This window comes from Dryobates pubescens, chromosome 19 (genome assembly GCF_014839835.1).
Source record: "Dryobates pubescens isolate bDryPub1 chromosome 19, bDryPub1.pri, whole genome shotgun sequence".
In the NCBI taxonomy this organism is placed as follows: domain Eukaryota; kingdom Metazoa; phylum Chordata; class Aves; order Piciformes; family Picidae; genus Dryobates; species Dryobates pubescens.
In genome coordinates this window covers 2,597,775-2,621,843 of record NC_071630.1, presented here as the reverse complement: position 1 = coordinate 2,621,843, position 24,069 = coordinate 2,597,775, and the positions used below count along the sequence as shown (strand labels likewise).

The 24,069-nt window shown below is 64.0% G+C and overlaps 1 protein-coding gene across 4 annotated transcripts; it reads right to left on the bottom strand.

Annotated features, from left to right (window-relative positions):
• Window positions 1-262: 262 nt before the first annotated feature.
• On the bottom strand, window positions 263-16,492 carry CFAP20 (cilia and flagella associated protein 20). Of its 4 annotated transcripts, none has more exons than XM_054170214.1 (6): window positions 16,372-16,492; window positions 9,492-9,571; window positions 7,796-7,907; window positions 6,897-7,085; window positions 2,679-2,789; window positions 263-586 (listed from the first exon to the last, which is right to left on the bottom strand). In XM_054170214.1, the coding sequence occupies exons 1-6, from the start codon at window positions 16,453-16,455 to the stop codon at window positions 581-583; spliced, it is 582 nt and encodes a 193-aa protein (XP_054026189.1). In that variant the 5' UTR covers window positions 16,456-16,492; the 3' UTR covers window positions 263-580. The 4 variants fall into 4 exon arrangements, with proteins under 4 accessions (XP_054026189.1, XP_054026190.1, XP_054026186.1 ...); XM_054170215.1 differs by having other exon boundaries at window positions 9,371-9,571; window positions 16,372-16,416; XM_054170211.1 differs by lacking the exons at window positions 9,492-9,571; window positions 16,372-16,492 and having other exon boundaries at window positions 7,796-8,264.
• Between the last annotated feature and the right edge of the window lie 7,577 nt (window positions 16,493-24,069).

Genomic DNA, 24,069 nt, shown 5'->3' with positions numbered 1-24,069 from the left:
GCCCCAACTCTCCCAGCCTGGCCCCACAGGAGAGCTTCTTCAGCCCTCTGAGCACCCTGGTGGCCTCCCTTGGAAGAAGTCCTCACACACCACATGGCCAAGAAAGCAAAAGTGTTTTGGGGCCACTCAGGGCCTGGGACAAGTTGCTGCACAGAGTGCAGGAGGCTCTGCCCTGCAGCCCCTTCCCCACTGAGCCCTTGGAGGAGCCTCCCCTGTTGCACCACAGCAAGGAGGAAGAAGCCAGAAGCAGCCCTGAGAGAGTCAAACATTTAATAACCTTCCAAGGGGGAGGCTTGGCAGCCACACTGAGTACAAGAGATGGAAACCAAGGAAGTGAGAACAAAATCCCATCAGTGCCTTCCCAGAGGGGCAGCACTTCACTGAAGCCTTGGACTGCTGCTGCTGCTGCTGAATCCTCTCTTCAGGGGCACAGTGGCCACTTGGAGCAAGCCCTCTGTGCCCCCCTCAGGTCAGGCAGCAGGCTAAAACTTGAGTCTCAACAGCAGGACCTCCTCTTCCAACTTGCTTTTGGCTCTCCTACAGCCCCCAAGCATTCCTGGCACCTCTTCCCATCGTGGTGTTACTGCTGGACAGAGCAAGGAGAAGGAAGGAGACAGAGATTAAGCTTTGGCAGCACCGAGGGAAGCCCCTGGGAGGGCCTCCAAGCTTTCCCCAGGCACCTCCAGGTGGCTCCTACAGCCCAGGAGGCAGTGACAGGGTCCCCAAGGGTGTTGACTCTGCCTTTCTGCCTCCCAGGGAGGTCAGCACCCAGCATCCTCCCCTCAGCTCCCTGGAACTGTGCTGAGGGATCTCCCCTGCTACAGGAAGCATCCAGGCTGGGCCAGGCTGGCCTGGGCACAGCAGAGGCCTCAAAACTGCTGCCTGTGGCCCAGGGCCTCTCCTTCTGCTAGGCAGCCACATCCTTGCCTGGCCCCTTCCTCATTCATGCATTCAAACACTGGGTTGGGAGGGAGCTCAGCCAGCTCCAGCCCCCTGCCATGCCCAGGGACCCCTCCCCCCAGCCCAGGCTGCTCAGGGCCTCATCCAGCCTGGTCCTCAGCACCTCCAGGCAGGGGGCAGCCACAGCCTCCCTGGGCAGCCTGGGACAGGCTCTCCCCAGCCTCACTGGCCAAGGATTTCTTCCTCCTCTCCACTCTCAGTCTGCCCTCCTCAAGCTTCAATTCCCTCTTGTCCTATCACTATGACTCAGAGCCTCACTGTCTGCTCTGGCCAGGGAATCACAGCACCCCAGAGCTGGCAGGGCTGGAAGGGAGCTCAGGGCTCGGCCAGCTCCACGGGCAGGGACACCTCACACCACAGCAGGTTGCTCACAGCCACAGAAGAGATCAGAGGAGGAGTAAATGTGAGCCAGAGGGCCACAAAGAGCCTCTCCCCTGGCATGCCAAGTGTGGAGCTCTGAAAAGCAAAGCTGCTGTGCTGAGTCATGGTGGGGGGGAAGCTCCAGAGAGATGCTGCCAGGCTGCTGCCCTGCTCAGAGCCCTTCAGCACAGACAGGAAGGACATGGGGGAGCAGCTGCTCCTCGCTGGGGATGCCAGCTTCCATCTGCTTTGGCATGGAGCCACTCAGCAAGGGCTCCCCCCCTGCCCCCAGCAGCCTGCTCAGCCTGGCAGCAGGCAGGGTGCTCCCTGGCACACTGCTGCCAGAAGCAGAGCTCTGCCTTGAGGGCAGGCAGTGGAGATGGAGGAGGAGGAGGAATGCCAGCCTGGGCCAGCTGAGGCTCTGCTCCCCTCCTCTGCCCACAGCTGGCTCACTGGGGGAGCTTGAAAAGCTGGCAGAGCTCTTGGAAGGGCAAAGCAGCCAAATGTTGATCAGTCACTGCTGGGAGTGAAAAGGGAGAAGGAAGACAAACCCAAACAGTGCCCCTGGAAGGGAGAAGGGACTAAGACTGCCTGTCCCAAACCAACTTCTCCTCTCTTCTCCCTTCTGGGCTCTGGGAGAGAGATGAACTTGCTCCTGCTGGACCTTGGCTGCACTGTTTTGGTATCAGCTTCTCTGCTCCTTTCCTTCCTCCTTTTGTACAGGGGGGGTAAGGAGAGGCAGGGAAGAAGCTGGCAGCTGGTCAAAGACCAGGGAGGGCTCTTGTGCTGTTCAGTAATTGCAAACAGTGCAGGGTTTGTCCAGATTAGCAGCACAGAGCTGGCAGGGCTGGCAGGGACCCCAAGGCTCAGCCAGCTCCAAGCCCCTGCCCTGGGCAGGGACACCTCACCCCACAGCAGGTTGCTCACAGCCACCTCCAGCCTGGCTGCAAACACCTCCAGGGCTGAGCAGGAGGCTTCCACCACCTCCCTGGGCAGCCTGGGCCAGGCTCTCACCACCCTCCTGCCCAACAACTTCTTCCTCACAGCCAATCTCCAGCTCCCCACTTCTCCTTTTGCTCCATCCCCCCCAGTCCTGGCCCTCCCTGGCACCCTCCAAAGTCCCTCCCCAGCTTTCCTGCAGCCCCTGGAAGGCCACCAGCAGGAGCCACTGGCACAGGCTGCCCAGGGGGGTGGTGGAAGCCTCACCCCTGGAGGTCTTCAAGGTTTCCTTCACTGCCTTCCATTGCAGGTTGGAGCTCTGCTTGTAAACACAGCCTCCACTCGCTTCCAGCTGGGCTGGGCTGGCACAGGTAATGCTAGAGGGGGAGGGGGGAGGGTTCAAGCCACCAGCCACTGACCTTGGCCTTGTTCTGGACAGGCAGGTAGAGCTTGAACTCAGCTGGGAGCTCGTCCTCCGAGTAGAGGCGGTCGGAGAAGTAGACGCGGCGGATGCGGCAGTTGGCGTGGATCTGGGGGGGCAGACACAGGCTCAGGGCCCTCTGCCCCCTTGCCCCTGCCACCCCCAGCTGCACAGCAGCCTGCAGGAGGAGAGCCCTGCCTGCCTGCCTGCCTGCTCTCTCTCAGCCTGGCAGGGCATCAGGGGAGCAGGACTGCAGAAGGGTTGGAGTGGAGGAGCTCCGGAGGCCCCTTCCGACCCAGAGCCACTGAGGCTGGGAGAGACCCTCAGGAGCACCAGGCTCAAGGCAGAGCCCTGCCCTGCAAGGCTCAGCCCTAAACCACAGCCCCAAGCACCACAGCCAAACACAGCCAGGGCTGGGGACTCCACCACCTCCCTGGGCAGCACTTTCCAGGCCCTGAGCACTCCTGCTGGGAACAACTCTGCCTCCTGCCCAGTCTGACCCTGCCCTGCTGCAGCCTGAGGCCATTGCCTCTCTTCTGGCACCAGGTCCCTCTGAGCAGAGCCCAGCAGCAGCCTCTCCACAGCCTCCTCTCAGGGAGCTGCAGGCAGCAGTGAGGTCTCCCCTCAGCCTCCTCTGTCTCTCCCTGACCATCCCCAGCTCCCTCAGGCTCTCTCCAGCAGATTTCTTCCCCAGGCCCTTCCCAGCTTCCCTGCCCTGCTCTGCCCTGGCTCCAGCACCTCCACAGCTCTCTTGGGCTGAGGTGCCCAGAGCTGAGCCCCAGGGCACAATCCCCTCCCTGCTGCTCTGGACACAGCATTGCTGAGCCCAGCCAGGAAGCCTTTGGCTCTCTGGGCCCCCTGGGCACACTGCTGGCTGCTGTTCAGCTGCTTGGCCATCAGCACCCCCAGGCCCCATCCTGCCAGCAGCTTTCCAGCCACACTGCCCCAGGCCTGCAGCACTGCTTGGGGTTGTTGTGCCCCAAGTGCAGGGCCTGGCACTTGGCCTTGTTGAAGCTCATCCTGGGACCATTGGCCATGGATCCAACCTCTCCAAGCCCCTCTGCAGAGCCTCCTACCTCCCACCTAACATGGGGGAGCAATGCTGTGAGCAGAGAAGAAACTGTGGCCTACATCCTCTGCTTTGGCTTAGATGCTCTCTGCAGTGCTCCAAGGTGGCCAGGCTCTGGCATTGGCATCTCTGCCTCAGCTGCCTGGAAGATTCCTTGCTGTGACCCCACCTCTGCTCCTCCACTGCTATCAGCATTTGTCAGGGCACTCTCAGCCCCAGCTGATTGCCTTTTTAACACTCCCTTCTCAGGGCCTCCCTCAGGTCAGGCAGGAGACTCTGCAGTCTGCTGTGCCTCCACTATCAGCTGGCAGGGAAGGAGTCACTCCAGCCTCTGCCATGGGCACTGGAGGGAGCAGACAGGTCCCAGCTGTCTGCCTGCCCAACCCAGGGCAACCCTGCAGGGCAGCAGTGCCACCACAGCCAGGAGCAGGCAGGCAGGCTCCACACGAGGCACTCTCAGAGCCCTGCAATGGGTTGGAAGGGAGCTTGGAGATCAGCCAGTTCCAACCCCCCAGGGACCCCTCCCACAGCCCAGGCTGCTCAAGGCCTCATCCAGCCTGGCCTGGAACACCTCCAGGCAGGGGGCAGCCACAGCCTCCCTGGGCAACCTGTGCCAGAGTCTCCCTACCCTCACTGCCAACAATTTCTTCCTCCTCTCCAGTCTCAATCTGCTCTCCTCAAGCTTCAGTCCATTCCCTTTCCTCCTATCAGTACAAACCCTTGTAGCCCCTCCCCAGTTTTCAGGTCCTGGCAGGCTGCCCTAAGGTCCCCCTGGAGCCTTCTCCTCTCCAGGCTGAACACCCCCAGCTCCCTCAGCCTGGCCTCACAGCAGAGCTGCTCCAAGCCCCTGAGCATTTTCATGGGCTCCTCTGGACCCTCTCAACCAGGTCATAGAATCAGAGAATGGTTGGGGTTGGAAGGGGCCTCAGAGGTCATCAGAGACTGGTTGGGGTTGGAAGGGGCCTCAGAGGTCATCAGAGACTGGTTGGGGTTGGAAGGGGCCTCAGAGGTCATCAGAGACTGGTTGGGGTTGGAGGGGGCCTCAGAGGTCATCAGAGACTGGTTGGGGTTGGAAGGGGCCTCAGAGGTCATCCAGCTCCTGAGCATGAGCTCCCTCCCACCAAGATCAAGGTCCAAGTCCTTCCTGTGCTGAGGGCCCCAGAGTGGACACAGTACTGGAGGGGAGGGGAGGGGAGGGGCGGGGCGGGGCAGGGCAGGGCAGGGCAGGGCTCGGCTCGCTGGTGTGCCGCTGTGGGGGGGGTGCCAGTGTGGGGGTACCGCTGTGGGGGTGCAGGGGTGCCGGTGGTGCCGGTGTGGGGGTGCTGGTGTGCCACTGCGGCGGTGCCAGTGTGGGGGGTGCCGGTGTGGGGGTGCCGCTGTGGTGGTGCCGGTGTTGGGGTGTGGGGGTGCTGGTGCCGGTGTGGGGGTGCCAGTGCGGGGGTGCCGCTGTGCTGGTGCCGGTGTTGGAGTGTGGGGGTGCTGGTGCCGGTGTGGGGGTGCCAGTGCGGGGGTGCCGCTGTGGGGGTGCAGGGGTGCCGGTGGTGCCGGTGTGGGGGTGCTGGTGTGCCACTGCGGCGGTGCCAGTGTGGGGGTGCTGGTGCGGGGGTGCCGGTGTTGGGGTGTGGGGGTGCTGGTGTGCTGGTGCCGGTGTGGGGGTGCCAGTGTGGGGGTGCCGGTGTTGGGGTGTGGGGGTGCTGATGCGGGGGGTGCGGGGGGTGCCGGTGCGGGGGGTGTGGGGGCGCCGGTGTGCCAGTGCCGGTGTGGGGGGTGCCGGTGCGGGGGGTGTGGGGGTGCTGGTGCCGGTGTGCGGGTGCCGCTGTGGTGGTGCCAGTGTGGGGGTGTGGGGGTGCTGGTGTGCTGGTGCCGGTGTGGAGGTGTGGGGGTGCTGGTGTGCTGGTGCCGGTGTGGAGGTGTGGGGGTGCTGGTGTGCTGGTGCCGGTGTGGGGGTGCCGCTGTGGCGGTGCCGGTGTGGGGGTGTGGGGGTGCTGGTGTGCTGGTGCCGGTGTGGAGGTGTGGGGGTGCTGGTGTGCTGGTGCCGGTGTGGGGGTGCCGCTGTGGCGGTGCCGGTGTGGGGGTGTGGGGGTGCTGGTGTGCTGGTGCCAGTGTGGGGGTGTGGGGGTGCTGGTGTGCTGGTGCCGGTGTGGGGGTGTGGGGGTGCTGGTGTGCTGGTGCCAGTGTGGGGGTGCCACTGTGGCAGTGCCAGTGTGGGGGTGTGGGGGTGCTGGTGTGCTGGTGCCGCTGTGGGGGTGCTGGTGTGCTGGTGCCGGTGTAGGGGTGCCACTGTGGCGGTGCCAGTGTGGGGGTGTGGGGGTGCTGGTGTGCTGGTGCCGGTGTGTGGGTGCCGCTGTGGGGGTGCTGGTGTGCTGGTGCCGGTGTGCGGGTGCTGCTGTGGGGGTGTGGGGGTGCTGGTGTGCTGGTGCCGGTGTAGGGGTGCCACTGTGGCGGTGCCGGTGTGGGGGTGTGGGGGTGCTGGTGTGCTGGTGCCGGTGTGCGGGTGCCGCTGTGGGGGTGTGGGGGTGCTGGTGCCAGTGTGGGGGTGCCGCTGTGGCGGTGCCGGTGTGCGGGTGCTGGTGTGTGGGTGCCGGTGTGCGGGTGTGGGGGTGCTGGTGCCAGTGTGGGGGTGCCACTGTGGCGGTGCCAGTGTGGGGGTGTGGGGGTGCTGGTGTGCTGGTGCCAGTGTGCGGGTGCCGCTGTGGCGGTGCCAGTGTGGGGGTGTGGGGGTGCTGGTGCCGGTGTGCGGGTGCCGCTGTGGCAGTGCCGGTGTGCGGGTGCCGCTGTGGGGGTGTGGGGGTGCTGGTGTGCTGGTGCCGGTGTGGGGGTGTGGGGGTGCTGGTGCCGGTGTGGGGGTGCCGCTGTGGGGGTGCCAGTGTGGGGGTGTGGGGGTGCTGGTGTGCTGGTGCCGGTGTGGGGGTGCCGCTGTGGGGGTGTGGGGGTGCTGGTGTGCTGGTGCCGGTGTGGGGGTGCCGCTGTGGGGGTGTGGGGGTGCTGGTGTGCTGGTGCCGGTGTAGGGGTGCCACTGTGGCGGTGCCAGTGTGGGGGTGTGGGGGTGCTGGTGCCGGTGTGCGGGTGCCGCTGTGCGGGTGCCGCTGTGCGGGTGCCGCTGTGGCGGTGCCGGTGCAGCGGCGCCGGTGCGGCGGCGGTGCCCACCTGGACGCGCAGGGTCTCGATGTAGTTGGTGCCGTAGGCGCGGCGAGTGAAGTCGGAGAGGTTGAACTGGATCTGGTTCCAGCCCTCGTCCAGCCTCATGGGCATGGTGCAGATGAAAGGCTTCACCCTGGTGGTGCTCTGGTAGTTGCTGGCCCGGAAGCGCCGCCGCACGTTCTTGTCGTCCAGCACCTGCGCCGGGGGGCAGGCAGGCAGGGAGGGAGGGAGGCTGCTGGGGCAGGGGGGCAGAGGCCCCAGCTCCCCCCCACCCTCACCCACACCCCCCCTGAGAGCAGCTGCTCCAGGCTTGGGGCATCACAGCATGGGGCTGGGCTGGAAGGGAGCTCAGAGCTCAGCCAGCTCCAGCCCCCTGCCATGGGCAGAGACCCCTCCCCCCAGCCCAGGCTGCCCAAGGCCTCACCCAGCCTGGCCTGGAACACCTCCAGGCAGGGGGCAGCCACAGCCTCCCTGGGCAGCCTGGGCCAGGCTCTCCCCAGCCTCCCTGCCAACCATTCCTTCCTCCTCTCCACTCTCCCTCTGCCCTCTGCCAGCTCCAAGCCATTCTCCCTGCTCCTGGCACTCCCAGCCCTTGCCCACAGTCCCTCCCCAGCTCTCCTGGAGCCCTTCAGCTCCTGCAAGGTTGCTCTGAGCTCTGCCTGCAGCCTTCTCTCCTGCAGGCTGCACAGCCCCAACTCTCTCAGCCTGGCCCCACAGGAGAGCTTCTTCAGCCCTCTGAGCACCCTTGGAAGAAGTCCTCACACATCACATGGCCAAGAAAGCAAAAGTGTTTTGGGGCCACTCAGGGCCTGGGACAAGTTGCTGCACAGAGTGCAGGAGGCTCTGCCCTGCAGCCCCTTCCTCACTAAGCCCTGGAGGGGTCTCCCCTGTTGCACACTCCTCACCTGCACTTCAAAAGTGAAGTACTTCTTCAGGTTCTTGATGATCATCACCAGGAAAGGCAGCTTGATGCCCAGGGTCTTCTTTGGGTCAGCAGGGCAGGTGATGTATGTGGTACTAAGAGGGACACAAAACCACTTCAGCACCTCACAGAGCGCAGGGCCTGAGCCCCAGAGTCTCTCCCCTGACCCTAAAGCTCTCTTGGAGGGCAAGCAGGCAAAGAGAGAGCTGTGCTCATGAGATCCCAACAACCCCCAGGGGCTTCCTGGACACAGGAGGGAGAGTTTCAGAGAGAGCTGCAAGAAGATGATGATGATAAAAGGCCCAAAGAATGTGTTCCAAACCCCCACTCTCCTCACCCAGGGCATGGAACTCCTGCCTGGACAGCTTCACCTCCCCAGATTCAAGACCACATCAGTGCTGTGTCTTAACACAACCTCCTCCTGCCCTTGAAAGTGAGCAGCTGCAGCCCTCCAGAGCAGAGCAGAGGCTCTGTGTGGCTGGAAAGCCAGAGGTCATGAGCCTGAGAAGCAGGCCTGGCAAGTCCTCTATCAACACATCTTGGGAGGAAGGCAGGAGCTGGCTCAGCCTGGCTGCAGCAGAGGAGTCTCCACTGCCCTTATAAGGAGAGCCCTGCTCTGAATCACCCCTGGAGAAGCCTTGGAGACTCTGGAGCTGCTCATGGAGCTGGCATCTCCCTCCCTCTCCAGTCGATGGAGAGGAGGCTGCTGAGTAAAGCAGCTCCCCTTTGATCCTCCTGCTGTCACATGGGGAGCAGCAGGGCAGCCCAAGGCCAGAGGAGATGCAGAAGGAGCAGCCAGCAGGGACTGGGCACCAGTCAGATACAGCTTTGGTCTTTTCTCTTCCTTCCCCCCCCCCAAGGTGGGGGAAAACTTAAGGGGAGTTGAGTTTTAGTTCTCATCCCTGAGCCCCACTGAGAAAAGGCAGAGAGCTGTGGAAGCACAGCCAGGGACAGGCCACAACAGGCTGACCCTGGATTACAGGCTGTAACGTACTGACAAAGAGCTTGCAGGAGGATTACAGAACTGTAGGGGTGGGAAGAGACCTTGGAGATCATCAACTCCAACCCCCTCAGCTACTGCTCACAGTGCCACCCCTGCTGCTGAGCCACCACCTCCCTCAGCACCACCTCCAGGCAGCTCTGAAGCACCTCCAGGGATGGAGGCTCCACCACCTCCCTGGGCAGCCTGGGCCTGAGAAAGCCTTCCTGGGAAGACATTTTTCCTACCATCCAAGCTGAGCCTCCCCTGGCACAACCTGAGCCTCCCCTGGCACAACCTGAACCTCCCCTGGCACAACCTGAGGCTGCTTTCTCCTGCCCTGTGAGGAGAGACTGGCCCTCACCTGGCTCCAGCCCCGCTTCAGGGAGCTGTAGAGAGCAAAGAGCTCTCCCCTCAGCCTCCTCTTCTCCAGGCTGAGCACTGCCAGCTTCCCTCAAGCTGCTCCTCACCAGCCCTCTTTCTCCAGCCCCTTCTCTGGACACTCTCCAGCCCCTCAGTGTCCTTCCTGGGAGTCGAGGGGGCCCAAAACTGTACCCAGTATTGGAGGAGTGGCCTCACCAGCGCTGAGTAGAGGGGGACAACCACGTCTGAAGGAGCCATCTGCTGGGCACTGACATCTTTCTGCTCCAGGGCCAAGCTCAGAGGGCACACTAGGGTAGAAGAAGATGCCTTCTCCTACCTGACATTAGTTCCTTCAATCTCCAGCACCAGGGACTGGATGTCGTTGTCTGTGATTCGCTTGATGTGACCATTGCGCACCTGCGAGAGAGGCAGCCGGGGTCACGCAGCCACAGGGCGGCCCAGCCACCCCCAACCCCCACCCAGCACACCCCCCTGCCCTCAGCAGGGACACCCTCCCCTGGGTCAGGCTGCCCAGGGCCTCCTCCAGCCTCACCAAGGTTGGAAGAGACCCCAAGGATCATCCAAGTCCAAGCTGGCCCCACAGACCTCGTGACCAGACCATGGCACCAAGTGCCACATCCAATCCCCTCTGGAACACCTCCAGGGATGGGGACTCCACCACCTCCCTGGGCAGCACAGCCCAAGGGCCAACAACTCTCTCTGGGAAGAACTTTCTCCTCACCTCGAGTCTAAACCTCCCCTGGCACAGCTTGAGACTGTGTCCTCTTGTTCTGGGGCTGGGTACCTGGGAGAAGAGCCCAACCCCCACCTGGCTCCAACCTCCCTGCAGGTAGTTGTAGAGAGCAATGAGGTCTCCCCTGAGCCTCCTCTTCTGCAGGCTAAGCAACCCCAGCTCCCTCAGCCTCTCCTCACAGGGCTGTGCTCAAGGCCTCTCCCCAGCCTCATTGCCCTTCTCTGGACACCTTCAAGTCTCTCAATGTCCTTCCTAAACTGAGGAGCCCAGAACTGGACACAGGACTCAAGGTGTGGCCTGAGCAGTGCTGAGCACAGGGCACAATGACCTCCCTGCTCCTGCTGGCCACACTCTTCCTGATGCAGGCCAGGATGCCCTTGGCCTTCTTGGCCACCTGGGCACACTGCTGGCTCATGTTCAGCCTACCATCAACCAGCACCCCCAGGTCCCTCTCTGCCTGGCTGCTCTCAGCCACTCTGCCCCCAGCCTGTAGCTCTGCCTGGGGTTGCTGTGGCCAAAGTGCAGCCCCTGGCACTTGGACTTGTTGAATGCCATCCTGTTGGCCTCTGCCCCTCTGCCCAGCCTGGCAAGGTCCCTCTGCAGAGCCCTTCTGCCCTCTAACTGACCAACATCTGCTCCCAGCTTGCTGTCAGCTGCAAACTTGCTGATGGCTGACTCAATGCCCTCCTCCAGCTCATCAGTGAGGATATTGATCAGGCTGGGGCCCAGCACTGAGCCCTGGGGCACACCACTGGTGCCTGGCTGCCAGCTGGCTGTGGCACCATTCACCACCACTCTCTGGGCTCAGCCTCCAGCCAGTTCCTCACCCAGCTCAGAGAGCTGCTGTCCCAGCCAGGGGCTGACAGCTTGGCCAGGAGCTTGCTGGGGGGGATGGTGGCAAAGGCCTTGCTGCAGTCCAGGCAGACCACATCCACAGCCTGCCCCACATCCAGCAGGCAGTGCCCTGGGCATGGAAGGAGCTCAGGTTGCTCAGGCAGGACCTGCCCTGCCTAACTCCATGCTGGCTGGGCCTGAGCCCTTGGCCATCCTGCAGGTGTGCAGGGATTGCCCCCAGGATGCTCTGCTCCATCATTTTCCCTGGCACAGAGCTCAGGCTGCCAGGCCTGGAGTTTCCAGGTTCCTCCATCCCACCCTGCCTGTGGATGGGGACCACCTTGGCCAGTTTCAGTCACCTGGGACCTCTGCAGTGAGCCAGGGCTGGAGGAAAATGAACACCTTGAAGGCCTCCAGGGCCGGGGCCTCAGCCACCGCCCCGGGCAGCCCGTGCCAGAGTTCCGCCCCGCTGGGGTCCCCCTCAGGCTGCCCCCTGCCAGGCTGGCAGCCCCAATCCCCTCAGCCTCTGCTCACAGCAGAGCTGCACCAGTGCCCCCAGCAGCTCTGCAGCACTCACTGCCAGCAGGGGCTCCAAGTGCTGTCTCCCAGGACCCAAGTGCCCCATCTCAGCTCCTCACCAGGCTCCGGAGCCTGAACTCCCCTGCTGCCTGCCTCAGGCACCACCTCCCTGACTCACACAATGGCTTGGGGTGGAAGGGAGCTCAAAGCTCAGCCAGCTCCAGCCCCCTGCCATGCCCTGGGACCCCTCCCCCCAGCCCAGGCTGCTCAAGGCCTCATCCAGCCTGGGCCTCAGCACCTCCAGGCAGGGGGCAGCCACAGCCTCCCTGGGCAGCCTGGGACAGGCTCTCCCCAGCCTCCCTGCCAACCATTCCTTCCTCCTCTCCACTCTCCCTCTGCCCTCTCCCAGCTCCAAGCCATTCTCCCTGCTCCTGGCACTCCCAGCCCTTGCCCACAGTCCCTCCCCAGCTCTCCTGGAGCTGCCTTCAGGTACTGGAAGGTCTCTCTGAGGTCTCCCTGGAAGCCTTCTCTTCTGCAGGCTGAGCAGGTCCCTTCCCAGTGAGCTCACACAGACCATCCCCCACTCCATCAGGCACAGCCCTCAGCTCTGTGGGGCTGGAGAGGTGGCCCTGCTGTAGCCACTGGGATCTCCCAGTCACCAGGGGCTTTCCTCTGGCTCATGGAAGCTCAGAGGAAGAGACTTCAGCCCAGTCTAGAACTCCACATCTGCCTGGCCAGTGCTTTCTAGGTGGAGGGCTGGACCTGGGTGATCTTGCAGGTCTCTTCCAAGCAGATGCATTCTGTGATTAAGAAGGTGGAATTTAGAAGCTGGGAAAAGGGGGAGGAAAAAAAAAGGCCAAAAACCCTCTCAGGAAGTTCTTGAAATAGAGTCAAGAGAATGGTTTGGGCTGGAAGGGACCTGCAAGGCACAACCTCCCTGCAAGGCAGCTGCAAGGCTCAACCTGCAAGGCAGCTGCTGCAAGGCACAACCTGCAAGGCAGCTGCTGCAAGGCACAACCTGCAAGGCAGCTGCTGCAAGGCACAACCTGCAAGGCAGCTGCTGCAAGGCACAAGCTCCCTGCAAGGCAGCTGCTGCAAGGCACAAGCTCCCTGCAAGGCAGCTGCTGCAAGGCACAAGCTCCCTGCAAGGCAGCTGCTGCAAGGCACAAGCTCCCTGCAAGGCAGCTGCTGCAAGGCTCAACCTCCCTGCAAGGCAGCTGCTGCAAGGCTCAACCTCCCTGCAAGGCAGCTGCTGCAAGGCTCAACCTCCCTGCAAGGCAGCTGCTGCAAGGCTCAACCTCCCTGCAAGGCAGCTGCTGCAAGGCTCAACCTCCCTGCAAGGCAGCTGCAAGGCTCAACCTGCAAGGCAGCTGCTGCAAGGCACAACCTGCAAAGCACAACCTGCAAGGCACAAGCTCCCTGCAAGGCAGCTGCTGCAAGGCACAAGCTCCCTGCAAGGCAGCTGCTGCAAGGCTCAACCTCCCTGCAAGGCAGCTGCTGCAAGGCTCAAGCTCCCTGCAAGGCAGCTGCTGCAAGGCTCAAGCTCCCTGCAAGGCAGCTGCTGCAAGGCTCAACCTCCCTGCAAGGCAGCTGCAAGGCTCAACCTGCAAGGCTCAACCTCCCTGCAAGGCAGCTGCTGCAAGGCTCAACCTCCCTGCAAGGCACAACCTCCCTGCAAGGCAGCTGTAAGGCTCAACCTGCAAGGCACAAGCTCCCTGCAAGGCACAAGCTCCTCACTACCTAACACCCTCTGCCTCAGGGTGCAGTGGGAGGTTCCCTGCTCTCCAAAGCCACCCTGGAAAAGCCTTTGCATGTGCAGACACCTCCCGGGGTGTGGAGGCAGCAGCAGCAACGGGGGGCAGCTGTGTCTGTCTCCTGAGGCTTCCCTTGCTGCTGGCAGCCCTGCTCCAGCCTCACAAAGGCCAGAAGGGAAGCAGCAAGCAGCAAAGCTCCCCGGGGCCAGCAGGCCACGGTCCGTGGTCGACCTCTGGAGGCCTTCTCCTGCATTGTTGCTGGCAACCGACCCGAGGCAGCAACAGCGACCCACAACACAGGCAGGGGCACTGCCCGGGTCTGGCCTCGCCTCAGGGCAGCCCTTCAGGGCTCACAGCTGCCCTGCTGGCTCCAGAACGAGCAGCAGGTCCTTGGGCCACCTCTTTCTCCCCAGGAAGGGAGCTGGGGGGGTGCCAAAACAAGAGGCAAAAGCAAGAGCTGCTAGGCTGTGCTGCAGCACCTGGTGCACAGAGGTCTGGGGAGGAGGAGTGGGCAGCTTCCAGGCCCCTGTTGGAGGTGTAGGTATCTGGGGAGACCTGGACGAGGCTGCTGAGGCAGAGAACTGAGCAGTCAGGGGCAGGCTGCAGGAGGGGAGCCCAGCACAGCATCCAGAGAGGCTGGCCCCTGGCTGCACTCCCTGGGGAGAGCGCTGGCTGCATCCTGGAGGGAGAGAAAACCTTTGGGTCTTGAGCCCCAGCTGACCCTGGGCCCTCCCAGCAGCAGCTGAAACTGCTAAGCACGGGCAGGCTGCATGCCCCAGCAGCAGGCATGTGGAGAAGAGGCATCAGGAAGATCCACAGGGCTCACAGATCCATGGAAGGGGCTGGGCTGGAAGGGAGCTCAAAAGAGCATCCACTGCCAACCCCCTGCCACGGGCAGGGACACCCAGGCTGCTCAGGGCCTCATCCAGCCTGGCCCTCAGCCCCTTCAGGCAGGGGGCAGCTACAGCCTCCCTGGGCAGCCTGTGCCAGGCTCTCCCCAGCCTCCCTGCCAACCATTCCTTCCTCCTCTCCACTCTCCCTCTGCCCTCTCCCAGCTCCAAGCCATTCTCCCTGCTCCTGGCACTCCCAGCCCTTGCCCACAGTCCCTCCCCAGCTCTCCTGGAGCTTCCTCAGGTACTGAAAGGCTCTTCCCAGAGCCCTCTCCAGGCTGCACAGCCCCAGCTCTCCCAGTCTGCCCCACAGCAGAGGCTCTGCAGCCCTCTGAGCAGCTTGGAGGCCTCCTCTGGACCCTCTCCAACAGTCTGAAGGCCCACTCTGGTTCCACAGCTCTGTAAGCAGGACAGTCCTCACAGAGAGCTCCCCCAAGCTTCCTCAGGACAGACAGACCCCTGAGCACACCCCCCCCCAACAGCCCTCCTACTCCTGAGGACACCTCCTGCTGCCACCAAGGCAGTGCCAGAGGAGCCCAGCCCCATGCAAGCCCTACAGGAGGCACTGCCTGGACACCCAGGGAGACCTTCCACTGGAGCAGGCTGCTCAGGTCCCCATCCAGCCTGGCCTTGAGGAGCCCAATTCTCCAGACCCTCCACCAGCTTCATTGCTTTGACCTGAGGAGCAGCAGGCTTCCCCCCCTGACCCCAAGCTCTCTGGGTCTGCCCTGCCAGTCCCTCTCCCCCACAGCCTGCAAATGCTCACTCGAGGTCAAGCAACCAGCAGCAGCCTGCTGAAGGAGGCCTCTGTCCCTGCTGCCCCCTCCAGAACCCAGAGCTGCCAGGGCTGGAAGGGACCCCAGGGCTCAGCCAGCTCCAAGCCCCTGCCCTGGGCAGGGACACCTCACCCCACAGCAGGTTGCTCACAGCCACCTCCAGCCTGGCTGCAAACACCTCCAGGGCTGAGCAGGAGGCTTCCACCACCTCCCTGGGCAGCCTGGGCCAGGCTCTCACCACCCTCCTGCCCAACAACTTCTTCCTCACAGCCAATCTCCAGCTCCCCACTTCTCCTTTTGCTCCATCCCCCCCAGTCCTGGCCCTCCCTCACCCCCTCCAAAGTCCCTCCCCAGCTTTCCTGCAGCCCCTGGAAGGCCACCAGAAGGTCTCCCTGGAGCCTTCTCCTCTGCAGCCTGCACAACCCCAACTCTCTCAGGCTGTGCTCAGAGCAGCTCCAGCCCTCTGCTCAGCCTCCTGGCCCTGCTCTGGACACCTTCCAGCCCCTCCAGAGCCTTCCTGGCACAGAGGCTCCAGAGCTGGGCACAGAGCTCTCTCAGCCTGCCCCAGAACTAGGCAACAAGGAAGAAACAAAGAGGTGGAACCCTCCTGACTCCTTGTCCACACTAGGAGCCACCACCATGGCTCACCTTCAAACCTCTTCAAGCCAAGCTGTTTAAAATTGGGTCACCCACAAGAGAAGGACCCCCCCCAGTGACAGCCCCCCGAGGCCCTGGGGAAGCTGCTGAAGGTGGCAAAGCCTTGCTTTGCTCTCTGCTGCCTGCTGCCAGCACCTCACAAGGTTTGTAGTCTCTTGCAGGGCTCCTCTGCTCAGCCAGGAGAGGCAGAGCCACAGAGCTGCTGGGGATGGAAGAGGCCTTGGAGATCACCAAGTCCCCAACCCTCTCCCCTAGAGCTCACAGGGCCACCAGCACCAAACCACCCCAGGAGCTTCCAGCTCAGCAGGAGGAAGAACTTCTTGGCTGGGAGGCTGCCAGAGGCCTGGAGCAGGCTGCCCAGAGAGGTTGTGGAGTCTCCTGCTCTGGAGCCTTCCCAGCCCTGCCTGGATGTGTTCCTGTGCCCCCTGGGCTGGGTGCTGTGCTCCTGCTCTGGCAGGGGCTGGCACTGGCAGCTCTCCAGAGGTCCCTTCCTGCCCCTGGCACCCTGGGAGCTGTGACCTCCCTCAGCACCACCTCCAGGCAGCTCTGAAACACCTCCAAGGGATGGAGGCTCCACCACCTGGGATGAAACCGCTCCTAATCTCCAACCTAAGCCTCCCCTGGCACAGCCTGAGGCTGTTCCCTCTTCTCCTGTCCCTTGCCGCCTATGGGAAGAGCCCAACCCCGCCTGGCTGCAACCTCCTTTGAGGGAGCTGCAGAGGGTGACGAAGGTCTCCCCTCAGCCTGCAGCCCGCACCCCCAGCCCTCCCTCACAGGCTCTTTGTGCTCAAGCCCCTCAGCAGGCAGGGGGCTGCTCTCCCCCGGCGCCGCACGCAGCGGCGGCAGCGCCGCTCGGGCCCGGGGGGAGGCGCCGGGGGTGTCCCAGCGACCCGCGACCCGCGGCGGCGGCGGCCACGGCGGCTTCCCGCTGAGCCCGGGCCGGGCCGGGCGCCTCTGCCCCGGGCAGGCAGAGCGGGAAGCGGCCCCGGCCGCCCCCGGCCCCGGCTGCCCCCGGCCCCCAGGCGCCGCTCACCTTCTTGTCCCAGATCTGCAGCGGTTTGCTGCCGATGCTGTACAGCACCGAGAGGAAGCCGCTCTGGAACGTGTTCTTGAACATGCCGGCGCCGGGACGGGACGAGCCGTGCTGTGCCGAGCTGAGCTGAGCCGAGCCGGTCCGAGCCGGGCTGAGCCGAGACAAGCCGGGCCGAGCTGAGCCGGGCTGAGCCGAGCCGAGCTGAGCCGGGCTGAGCCGGGCTGAGCCGAGACAAGCCGGGCCGAGCTGAGCCGAGACAAGCCGGGCCGAGCTGAGCCGGGCTGAGCCGGGCTGAGCCGAGCCGAGCAGTGCCGGGCCGCGCTGAGCAGGGCCAGGCCGAGCTGAGCCGAGCCGAGCCAAGCCGGGCCGAGCTGAGCCGAGCCGAGCAGTGCCGGGCCGGGCTGAGCAGGGCCAGGCCGAGCTGAGCCGAGCCGGGCTGAGCCGAGCCGGCCGCTGGGCTGCGCAAAGGCCGCGGCGGCTGCCGCTGATCCCTCCGCGTTCGCGTGCGTCTGTCGGCGTCACCAGGGAACTACTTTCCGGGCGCGCACTGCGGCTCCTCCGATTCTACCCAAGCGCGGCAGGATCCAGCGGCCCAACCCCCCGCCCCCGCCGGAACTACTTCCGGGAGGCGCTGAGCGAGGCCGGGGCGGGGGGGAGCGAGGAGGAGGAGGAGGGGAGAGAGGAGGAAGAGGCGGAGGGGAAGGAGGGAGCCGAGGGAGGAAGGGGAGGGGAGGAGTGGAACAGACCGGGGAGAGGGAGGGACCGAGAGGAGGAACGGGCGGAGGGGAAGGAGGGAGCCAGAGGAGGAGGGAGGGACCGAGGGACCGAGGGGAAAAAGGGAGCCAGAGGAGGAAGAGGCGGAGGGACGGGAGGGAGCGAGAGGAGGGAGGGAGGGAGGGAGGGACGGACGGACGGACGGACGGACGGACGGACGGACGGACGGAAGGACGGAAGGAAGGAAGCGGGGAGGGAGCCAGAGGAGGGAGGGGAGGAGAGGGAAGCGAGAGAAGGGAGGGACCCCTGGGGCTGGTTGCCGGAGGGGGTGGCCGCGACTCCTGCAGGGTCTCCCCAGCCTCGGAGTAAGGAATTCCCTTCCTGATGTCCGATGTGACTGCGCTCCTGCTCTGGGTTCAAGCCGCTGCCCCCTGGTCTGTGGCCGCAGGGTGCCCGGGCAGGTCGCGGCTGCCACCTCCCTGGAGGTGGTCAGGGGCTCAGCAGGAGGTGTCCCTGCCCCTGCCAGGGGGGCTGGACGTAGAGTAGCCTTTAAGGTCCCTTCCAACCCAACCCATTCGATGATTCTTGATAGTCCCTCTCAGGTCCAGCCCTCAACAGCGTCTTGAGGGGTGGTACCCAGACAGGACCCAAGCACAGATGGGTTTGGTCAAGCAAATGAAAGGTGCCAGAGGAGTCCATCTCTGGCAGAACCAAACCAATCACCACCACCACCACACATAAAAACAATCAAACAACCAAAACACACAGAAAAACCCTACCCAAAGGCACAGAACCACAGAGCCACTGAGGCTGGAAGAGACCCTCAGGAGCACCAGGTCCAACCCAGAGCCCTACCCTGCAAGGCTCAGCCCTAAACCACAGCCCCAGGCACCACAGCCAAACCACCTCCCTGGGCAGCACTTTCCAATCCCTGCCCACTCCTGCTGGGAAGAAATCTTTCCTACTGTCCAGCCTGAGCCTCCCCAGGGGCAGCCTGAGGCCATTGCCTCTTCTTCTGTCACTGATTCCCTCTGAGCAGAGCCCAGCAGCAGCCTCTCCACAGCCTCCTCTCAGGGAGCTGCAGGCAGCAGTGAGGTCTCCCCTCAGCCTCCTCTGTCTCTCCCTGACCATCCCCAGCTCCCTCAGGCTCTCTCCAGCAGATTTCTTCCCCAGGCCCTTCCCAGCTTCCTTGCCCTGCTCTGCCCTGGCTCCAGCACCTCCACAGCTCTCTTGGGCTGAGGTGCCCAGAGCTGGACCCTGAGGTGCCCAGACCTGAGCCCCAGGGCACAATCCCCTCCCTGCTGCTCTGGACACAGCATTGCTGAGCCCAGCCATGAAGCCTTTGGCTCTCTTGGGCCCCCTGGGCACACTGCTGGCTGCTGTTCAGCTGCTTGGCCATCAGCACCCCCAGGTCCCATCCTGCCTCTCCTGTTTTGAACAGAAGAAACAGCAGCAGCTTCCCATGGGTGTGAGAAAGAGAGGCTGCAGCGCGGCTGCACAGCTCTCCCTGGCTGCCCTCTGCCAGCTGCCACTGCCCAAGCCACAGTGGTGCCTCTGCCCCTGGCAGGGGGATGTGCTGAAGGCACCATTCGCCCAGAATGATGCCCCAGATGCTGAAACTTGTCCCAGCATGTGTGGGCACATCCCCTGCCCCTTGCCTGGGGGGGGGGAACAAAGGCCAAGGCTCAGCCGGGCGGCACAGACCTCCCCTGCCCGCTAAGGGCTAACAGCTCCCTGTGAGGGGTGCTCGAGCTACTGCCAGCCCCGGGCATAGTGCTGGCTCCACACTTGCCACAGGCCCGAGCTGGTGGTTTAGGAGAGTGCCCCCTGGCCCAATCCAGCCTGGAGAAACTTAGGAGTGCTGCCCCAAGCTGTAAACAAGCTGCCCTCGCTCTCTGCCCGAGCGTCTGTGCTGAAGCCTTGGGTGCTGAGCTCCACAGCCGCTGCTGCTCAGTCTCCTCACTCCCACCTGCAAGCAGAGCAGCAGCCTCTGCACAAGGAGAAGCCAGCACCCAGGAACCACAGCATCAACCAGCTTGGAAAAGAGCTCAGAGACCACCAAGTCCAACCTAGCACCCAGCACCTCCTGACAACTCAACCATGGCTCCAAGTGCCACATCCAAGCCTTTTCTGAACACCCCCAGGGATGGGGACTCCACCACCTCCCTGGGCAGCACATCCCAAGGGCCAATCTCTCTTTGTGGGAAGAATTTCTTCCTCACCTCCAACCCAAACCTCCCCTGGCACAGCTTGAGACTGTGTCCTCTTGTTCTGGTGCTGCTTGCCTGGGAGAAGAGCCCAATCCCCATCTGGCTACAACCTCCCTTCAGGTAGTTTTAGAGAGCAAGAAGGTCTCCCCTGAGCCTCCTCTTCTGCAGGCTCCCTCAGCCTCTCCTCCCAGGGCTGTGCCCCAGACCCCTCCCCAGCTTTGTTGCCCTTCTCTGGACACCTTCCAGCATCTCAACCTCTTTCCTAACCTGAGGAGCCCAGAGCTGGACACAGGACTCAAGGTGTGGCTCCAAGAGGGTCCCACCCGCTCCTTCGAGCCACGCCAAGAGGAAGCTGCCGCTCCACGCAGCCGCCGCCTCTTCCCCGCGGCCGTCCTCACCGGCCCCAAAGCCGCAGGGCCAACCCCGTCCAGGGACCAGCCCTGCCGGGCAGACCCCGCGGGACCGCTCGCTGCCGTCGGAGGGAGCCGCCCGAGCCCGGCGAAGGGAGGCTGCCTACCGGCTAGCCGACGGTCCGTGCCCTCTCCGCTGCCGCGGGAGGGAGACGGTTGCCCGCCAGCCGCTCTGCCGCAGCCTGGCAGCTAACCTGGCTGCAACCAAAGGAGGCAGCGCAGCTTCCAGCTGCTCGGCACTCAGGAGCGCTCGGTCCAAAGCCCCCCGCTGCCCGGCAGCGCAGCATTGCCAGCCCAAGCCTCCGACCCCCGGCCAAGCTCTCTGCGCGGAGCCCGGCAGCCGCCAGCGCCCTGCCGAGTCGCCGCCTGGCGGACAAGCGGCGGCATTGCACCTTCCCTTCCACTGCATCGATCCTGTAACGATTCCGGTTGGGTCCAAATTGTAAATACCAAACCACTTAAGGGATGTGTTGAACTGCTGTGCACTGGAATCTGTATAGAAAACAGCGATTCATCGGTTATTGATGATGTTTGGTGATCAATACAATTAATATTTACATAGCTCGTGTTTCATATTCATAAAGGAATAACCTCTTCACCACAGGGGGCCAGTGGGTGCAGCCCTAAACCCTCTGCACAAGAGCAAACAGGCAGAGAGGGTCCTGCCCCTGCTGCCTCTGCTGCCCCTTCTTCCCTGCTGCCCCCTCTGGCACCAAAGACATTTTGCCTCCTCTCCAACCTAAGCCTCCCCTGGCACAGCTCCAGGCAGTTCCTCTCCTTCTGTCACCTGAGACTGGGGAGCAGAGCCCAACCCCAACCACCCTGCAGCCTCCTCTCATGGAGCTGGAGCTGCAGAGAGCAAGGAGGTCTCCCTCAGCCTCCTCTGCTCCAGGCTGAACCCCCCCAGCTCCCTCAGCTGCTCCTCCCCAGCCTTGTGCCCCAGACCCCTCCCCAGCTTTGTTGCCCTTCTCTGGACACCTTCCAGCAGCTCAACCTCTTTCCTGACCTGAGGAGCCCAGAGCTGGACACAGGACTCCAGGTGTGGCCTGAGCAGTGCTGAGCACAGGGCAGGATCAGCTCCCTGCTCCTGCTGGCCACACTCTGCCTGCTGCAGGCCAGGCTGCCCTTGGCCTTCTTGGCCCCCTGGGCACACTGCTGGCTCCTGTTCAGCTGCTCTCCACCACTCCCCCCAGCTCCCTCTCTGCCTGGCTGCTCTCAGCCACTGTGCCCCCAGCCTGCAGCACTGCCTGGGGTTGCTGTGGCCAAAGTGCAGCCCCTGGCACTTGGCTGTGTTCAATCTCCTGCCCTTGGCCCCTGCCCCTCTGCCCAGCCTGTTGAGGTCCCTCTGCAGAGCTCTGCTGCCCTCTCCCAGCTCAGCTCCTGCCCCCAGCTTGCTGTCAGCTGCAAACTCACTGCTGAGGGACTCCATCCCCTCCTCCAGCTCATCAAGGAGGCAGCGCAGCTTCCAGCTGCTCGGCGCTCAGGAACGCTCGGTCCAAAGCCCCCGCGCCCGGCAGCGCAGCATTGCCAGCCCAAGCCTCCGACCCCCGGCCAAGCTCTCTGCGCGGAGCCCGGCAGCCGCCAGCGCTCTGCCGAGTCGCCGCCTGGCGGACAAGCGGCGGCATTGCACCTTCCCGTCCACTGCATCGATCCTGTAAGGTGCCGGCGCGGCGCGGCTCGGCTCGGCGCGGCACTCTCTGACCCTTCTCGGCACTCTCTGACCCTTCTCGGCGCTCCTTCTCACCCCTCTTCCTCCTCGTCACTCTCCGTCCTACAAGAAAGCTGGGGAGGGACTTTGGAGGGGGTGAGGGAGGGACAGGACTGGGGGGGATGGAGCAAAAGGAGAAGTGGGGAGCTGGAGATTGGCTGTGAGGAAGAAGTTGTTGGCCAGGAGGGTGGTGAGAGCCTGGCCCAGGCTGCCCAGGGAGGTGGTGGAAGCCTCCTGCTCAGCCCTGGAGGTGTTTGCAGCCAGGCTGGAGGTGGCTGTGAGCAACCTGCTGTGGGGTGAGGTGTCCCTGCCCAGGGCAGGGGCTTGGAGCTGGCTGAGCCTGCAGCTCCCTTCCAGCCCTGCCAGCTCTGTGCTGCTGTGACTCTTTGGCATGAGATGGACTCCACCATGGCCAGGCACAGGCTGTTCCCCAGCAGCTGAAGTTTTGGGCAGCAGAGCTGAGCAGAGGCTGGGACACAAGGGGGCCAGCACTGCACCCTGCCTTGGCAAGCAACCAGCCCCTGCCTCACAGCTCCTGGGGCTTGAGGTTACCTGATGGACACATCCAGAGCTGGCCCCAGGGCAGCACACCTGCAGCTGTGAGCCAGGGGGCTGCTGCTGGTGCCTTTCCACCTCCACCTCTCACAGGGGCTGTGGGGCAGGACTCACTCCTGGCATTTCCACCCCAGCCACCCCCCTCTGCTGCCTTGCAGAGGAGCTGGGCTGCAGCAGGGAGGAGCTGGAAGCATCACCCAAGAGGAGCAGGAGAGAGAGGGTTCTGTGTGACTCCAGCAGCCCAGGGCTCACCCTGCTGGAGCTGCCCTCCCTGGGCAGGTTCCTCCTGCCTGCTCTCAGAGAGATGAGCAGCTTCACACTGGGGGGAAAAAATACCCCCACAAGGGCCAGGAAGAAACAGGGCCCAGAGCAGGGACCTGACCATGAATGGTGATGGAGAGGCCAGCCTCAGGCTTGGGCAGCCCAGTTTCAGGTGGGCTGTTAGACACCTGAGACCAGAGCACAGCCTGGGACAACCACCAGCACTGCAGCTGGGCTCTCCTGAGAGCTGCAGGGGAAGCCCTGGGGCTGCAGGGGAGCTCCTGAGAGCTGCAAGTAAAGCTCCTGAGAGCTGCAGGGGAAGCCCTGGGGCTGGAGGGGAGCTCCTGAGAGCTACAGGGGAAGCCCTGGGGCTGCAGGGGAGCTCCTGAGAGCTACAGGGGAAGCCCTGGGGCTGCAGGGGAGCTCCTGAGAGCTGCAGGGGAAGCTCCTGAGAGCTGCAGGGGAAGCCCTGGGGCTGGAAGGGAGCTCCTGAGAGCTGCAGGGGAAGCCCTGGGGCTGGAGGGGAGCTCCTGAGAGCTACAGGGGAAGCCCTGGGGCTGCAGGGGAGCTCCTGAGAGCTGCAGGGGAAGCCCTGGGGCTGGAAGGGAGCTCCTGAGAGCTGCAGGGGAAGCCCTGGGGCTGGAGGGGAGCTCCTGAGAGCTGCAGCTGAAGCCCTGGGGCTGGAAGGGAGCTCCTGAGAGCTGCAAGTAAAGCTCCTGAGAGCTGCAGGGGAAGCCCTGGGCCTGCAGGTAAAGCTCCTGAGAGCTGCAGGGGAAGCCCTGAGGCTGCAGGGGAGCTCCTGAGAGCTGCAGGTAAAGCTCCTGAGAGCTGCAGCTGAAGCCCTGGGGCTGCAGGGGAGCTCCTGAGAGCTGCAAGTAAAGCTCCTGAGAGCTGCAGGGGAAGCCCTGGGGCTGCAGGTAAAGCTCCTGAGAGCTGTAGCTGAAGCCCTGGGGCTGGATGGGAGCTCCTGAGAGCTGCAAGTAAAGCTCCTGAGAGCTGCAGCTGAAGCCCTGGGGCTGCAGGGGAGCTCCTGGGAGGCAGAGGCCCACAGAGAGGAGCTCCAAGCTCCGGGGGCTGGCAGTGGTGGTGGCTGGGGGAGGGGCAGAGCCCCAGCCCATGGCCAAGGAAGGGTTGGGAGCTCCTGGAACACAGCTCCCAGCTGCTTGCACTCAGGCCAGGCACCTCCAAGGGCGTGGGGAGGCCTCAGGGGGGCTCAGGGGGTGGCAGTGGCCTCTTTGCCTCTGCCCAGGGCGACTCCTCCCTGGCACAGGCTCCCAGCCCTGGCAGCCTTCTGCCCCCCAGCTGCCCCCCAGCTGCCCCCTCCCCACTCAGCACTCCTCCTCAGCTGCTTCTTTTAAAACTTTTATTCAACAATATAGAATTCTTTTGCATTAGAGAATCATCCACGGAGGGGGGGAGGGGGAGGCTTGCCCCTCCCCCACCCCCTCCCCCTCCCCCCTGCCTCCTCCGTGCCCCGGGTGGGGGCGGGGGGGGGGGGGAGGTGGGCACAGGCTGGCACCGCCACTTGGGCCAGCAGAGGGTGGGGGTTAGGGGGGGAGGGGATGGGAGGGGAGGGGGGGAAGGAACGTCCAGGGAGAGAGGAAGGAGAGCACTGGAAACTGACCCCCAGAGGCTTTGCTCGGCACAACCCTTCCACGGCGTCATGCTGGCGAGGGGCAGGGAGCCGGCGGCAGGGGAACCTCTGCCGGGCTGGGCTGGAAACACTCAAACCAGGGAGGGAGGCAGGGAGGGAGGGAGAGGGAGGGGAGGAAGGGAGCTCGGCGGCGCCCCCCCGCGGCCGGCTGGGCCAGCCCTGCTGTGCCAGCCCTGCCCCCGCACC

Excerpts from the sequence above, each read along its gene's own strand:
- CFAP20 (XM_054170211.1), bottom strand. The coding sequence starts at position 8,158 with ATGCCCTGGGTGAGGAGAGTGGGGGTTTGGAACACATTCTTTGGGCCT. Across the intron at positions 7,086-7,795 it reads ACTTCACTTTTGAAGTGCAG|GTGCTGGACGACAAGAACGT; the intron begins GTGAGGAGTGTG and ends CCCCCGGCGCAG. Across the intron at positions 2,790-6,896 it reads TCGAGACCCTGCGCGTCCAG|ATCCACGCCAACTGCCGCAT; the intron begins GTGGGCACCGCC and ends CTGCCCCCCCAG.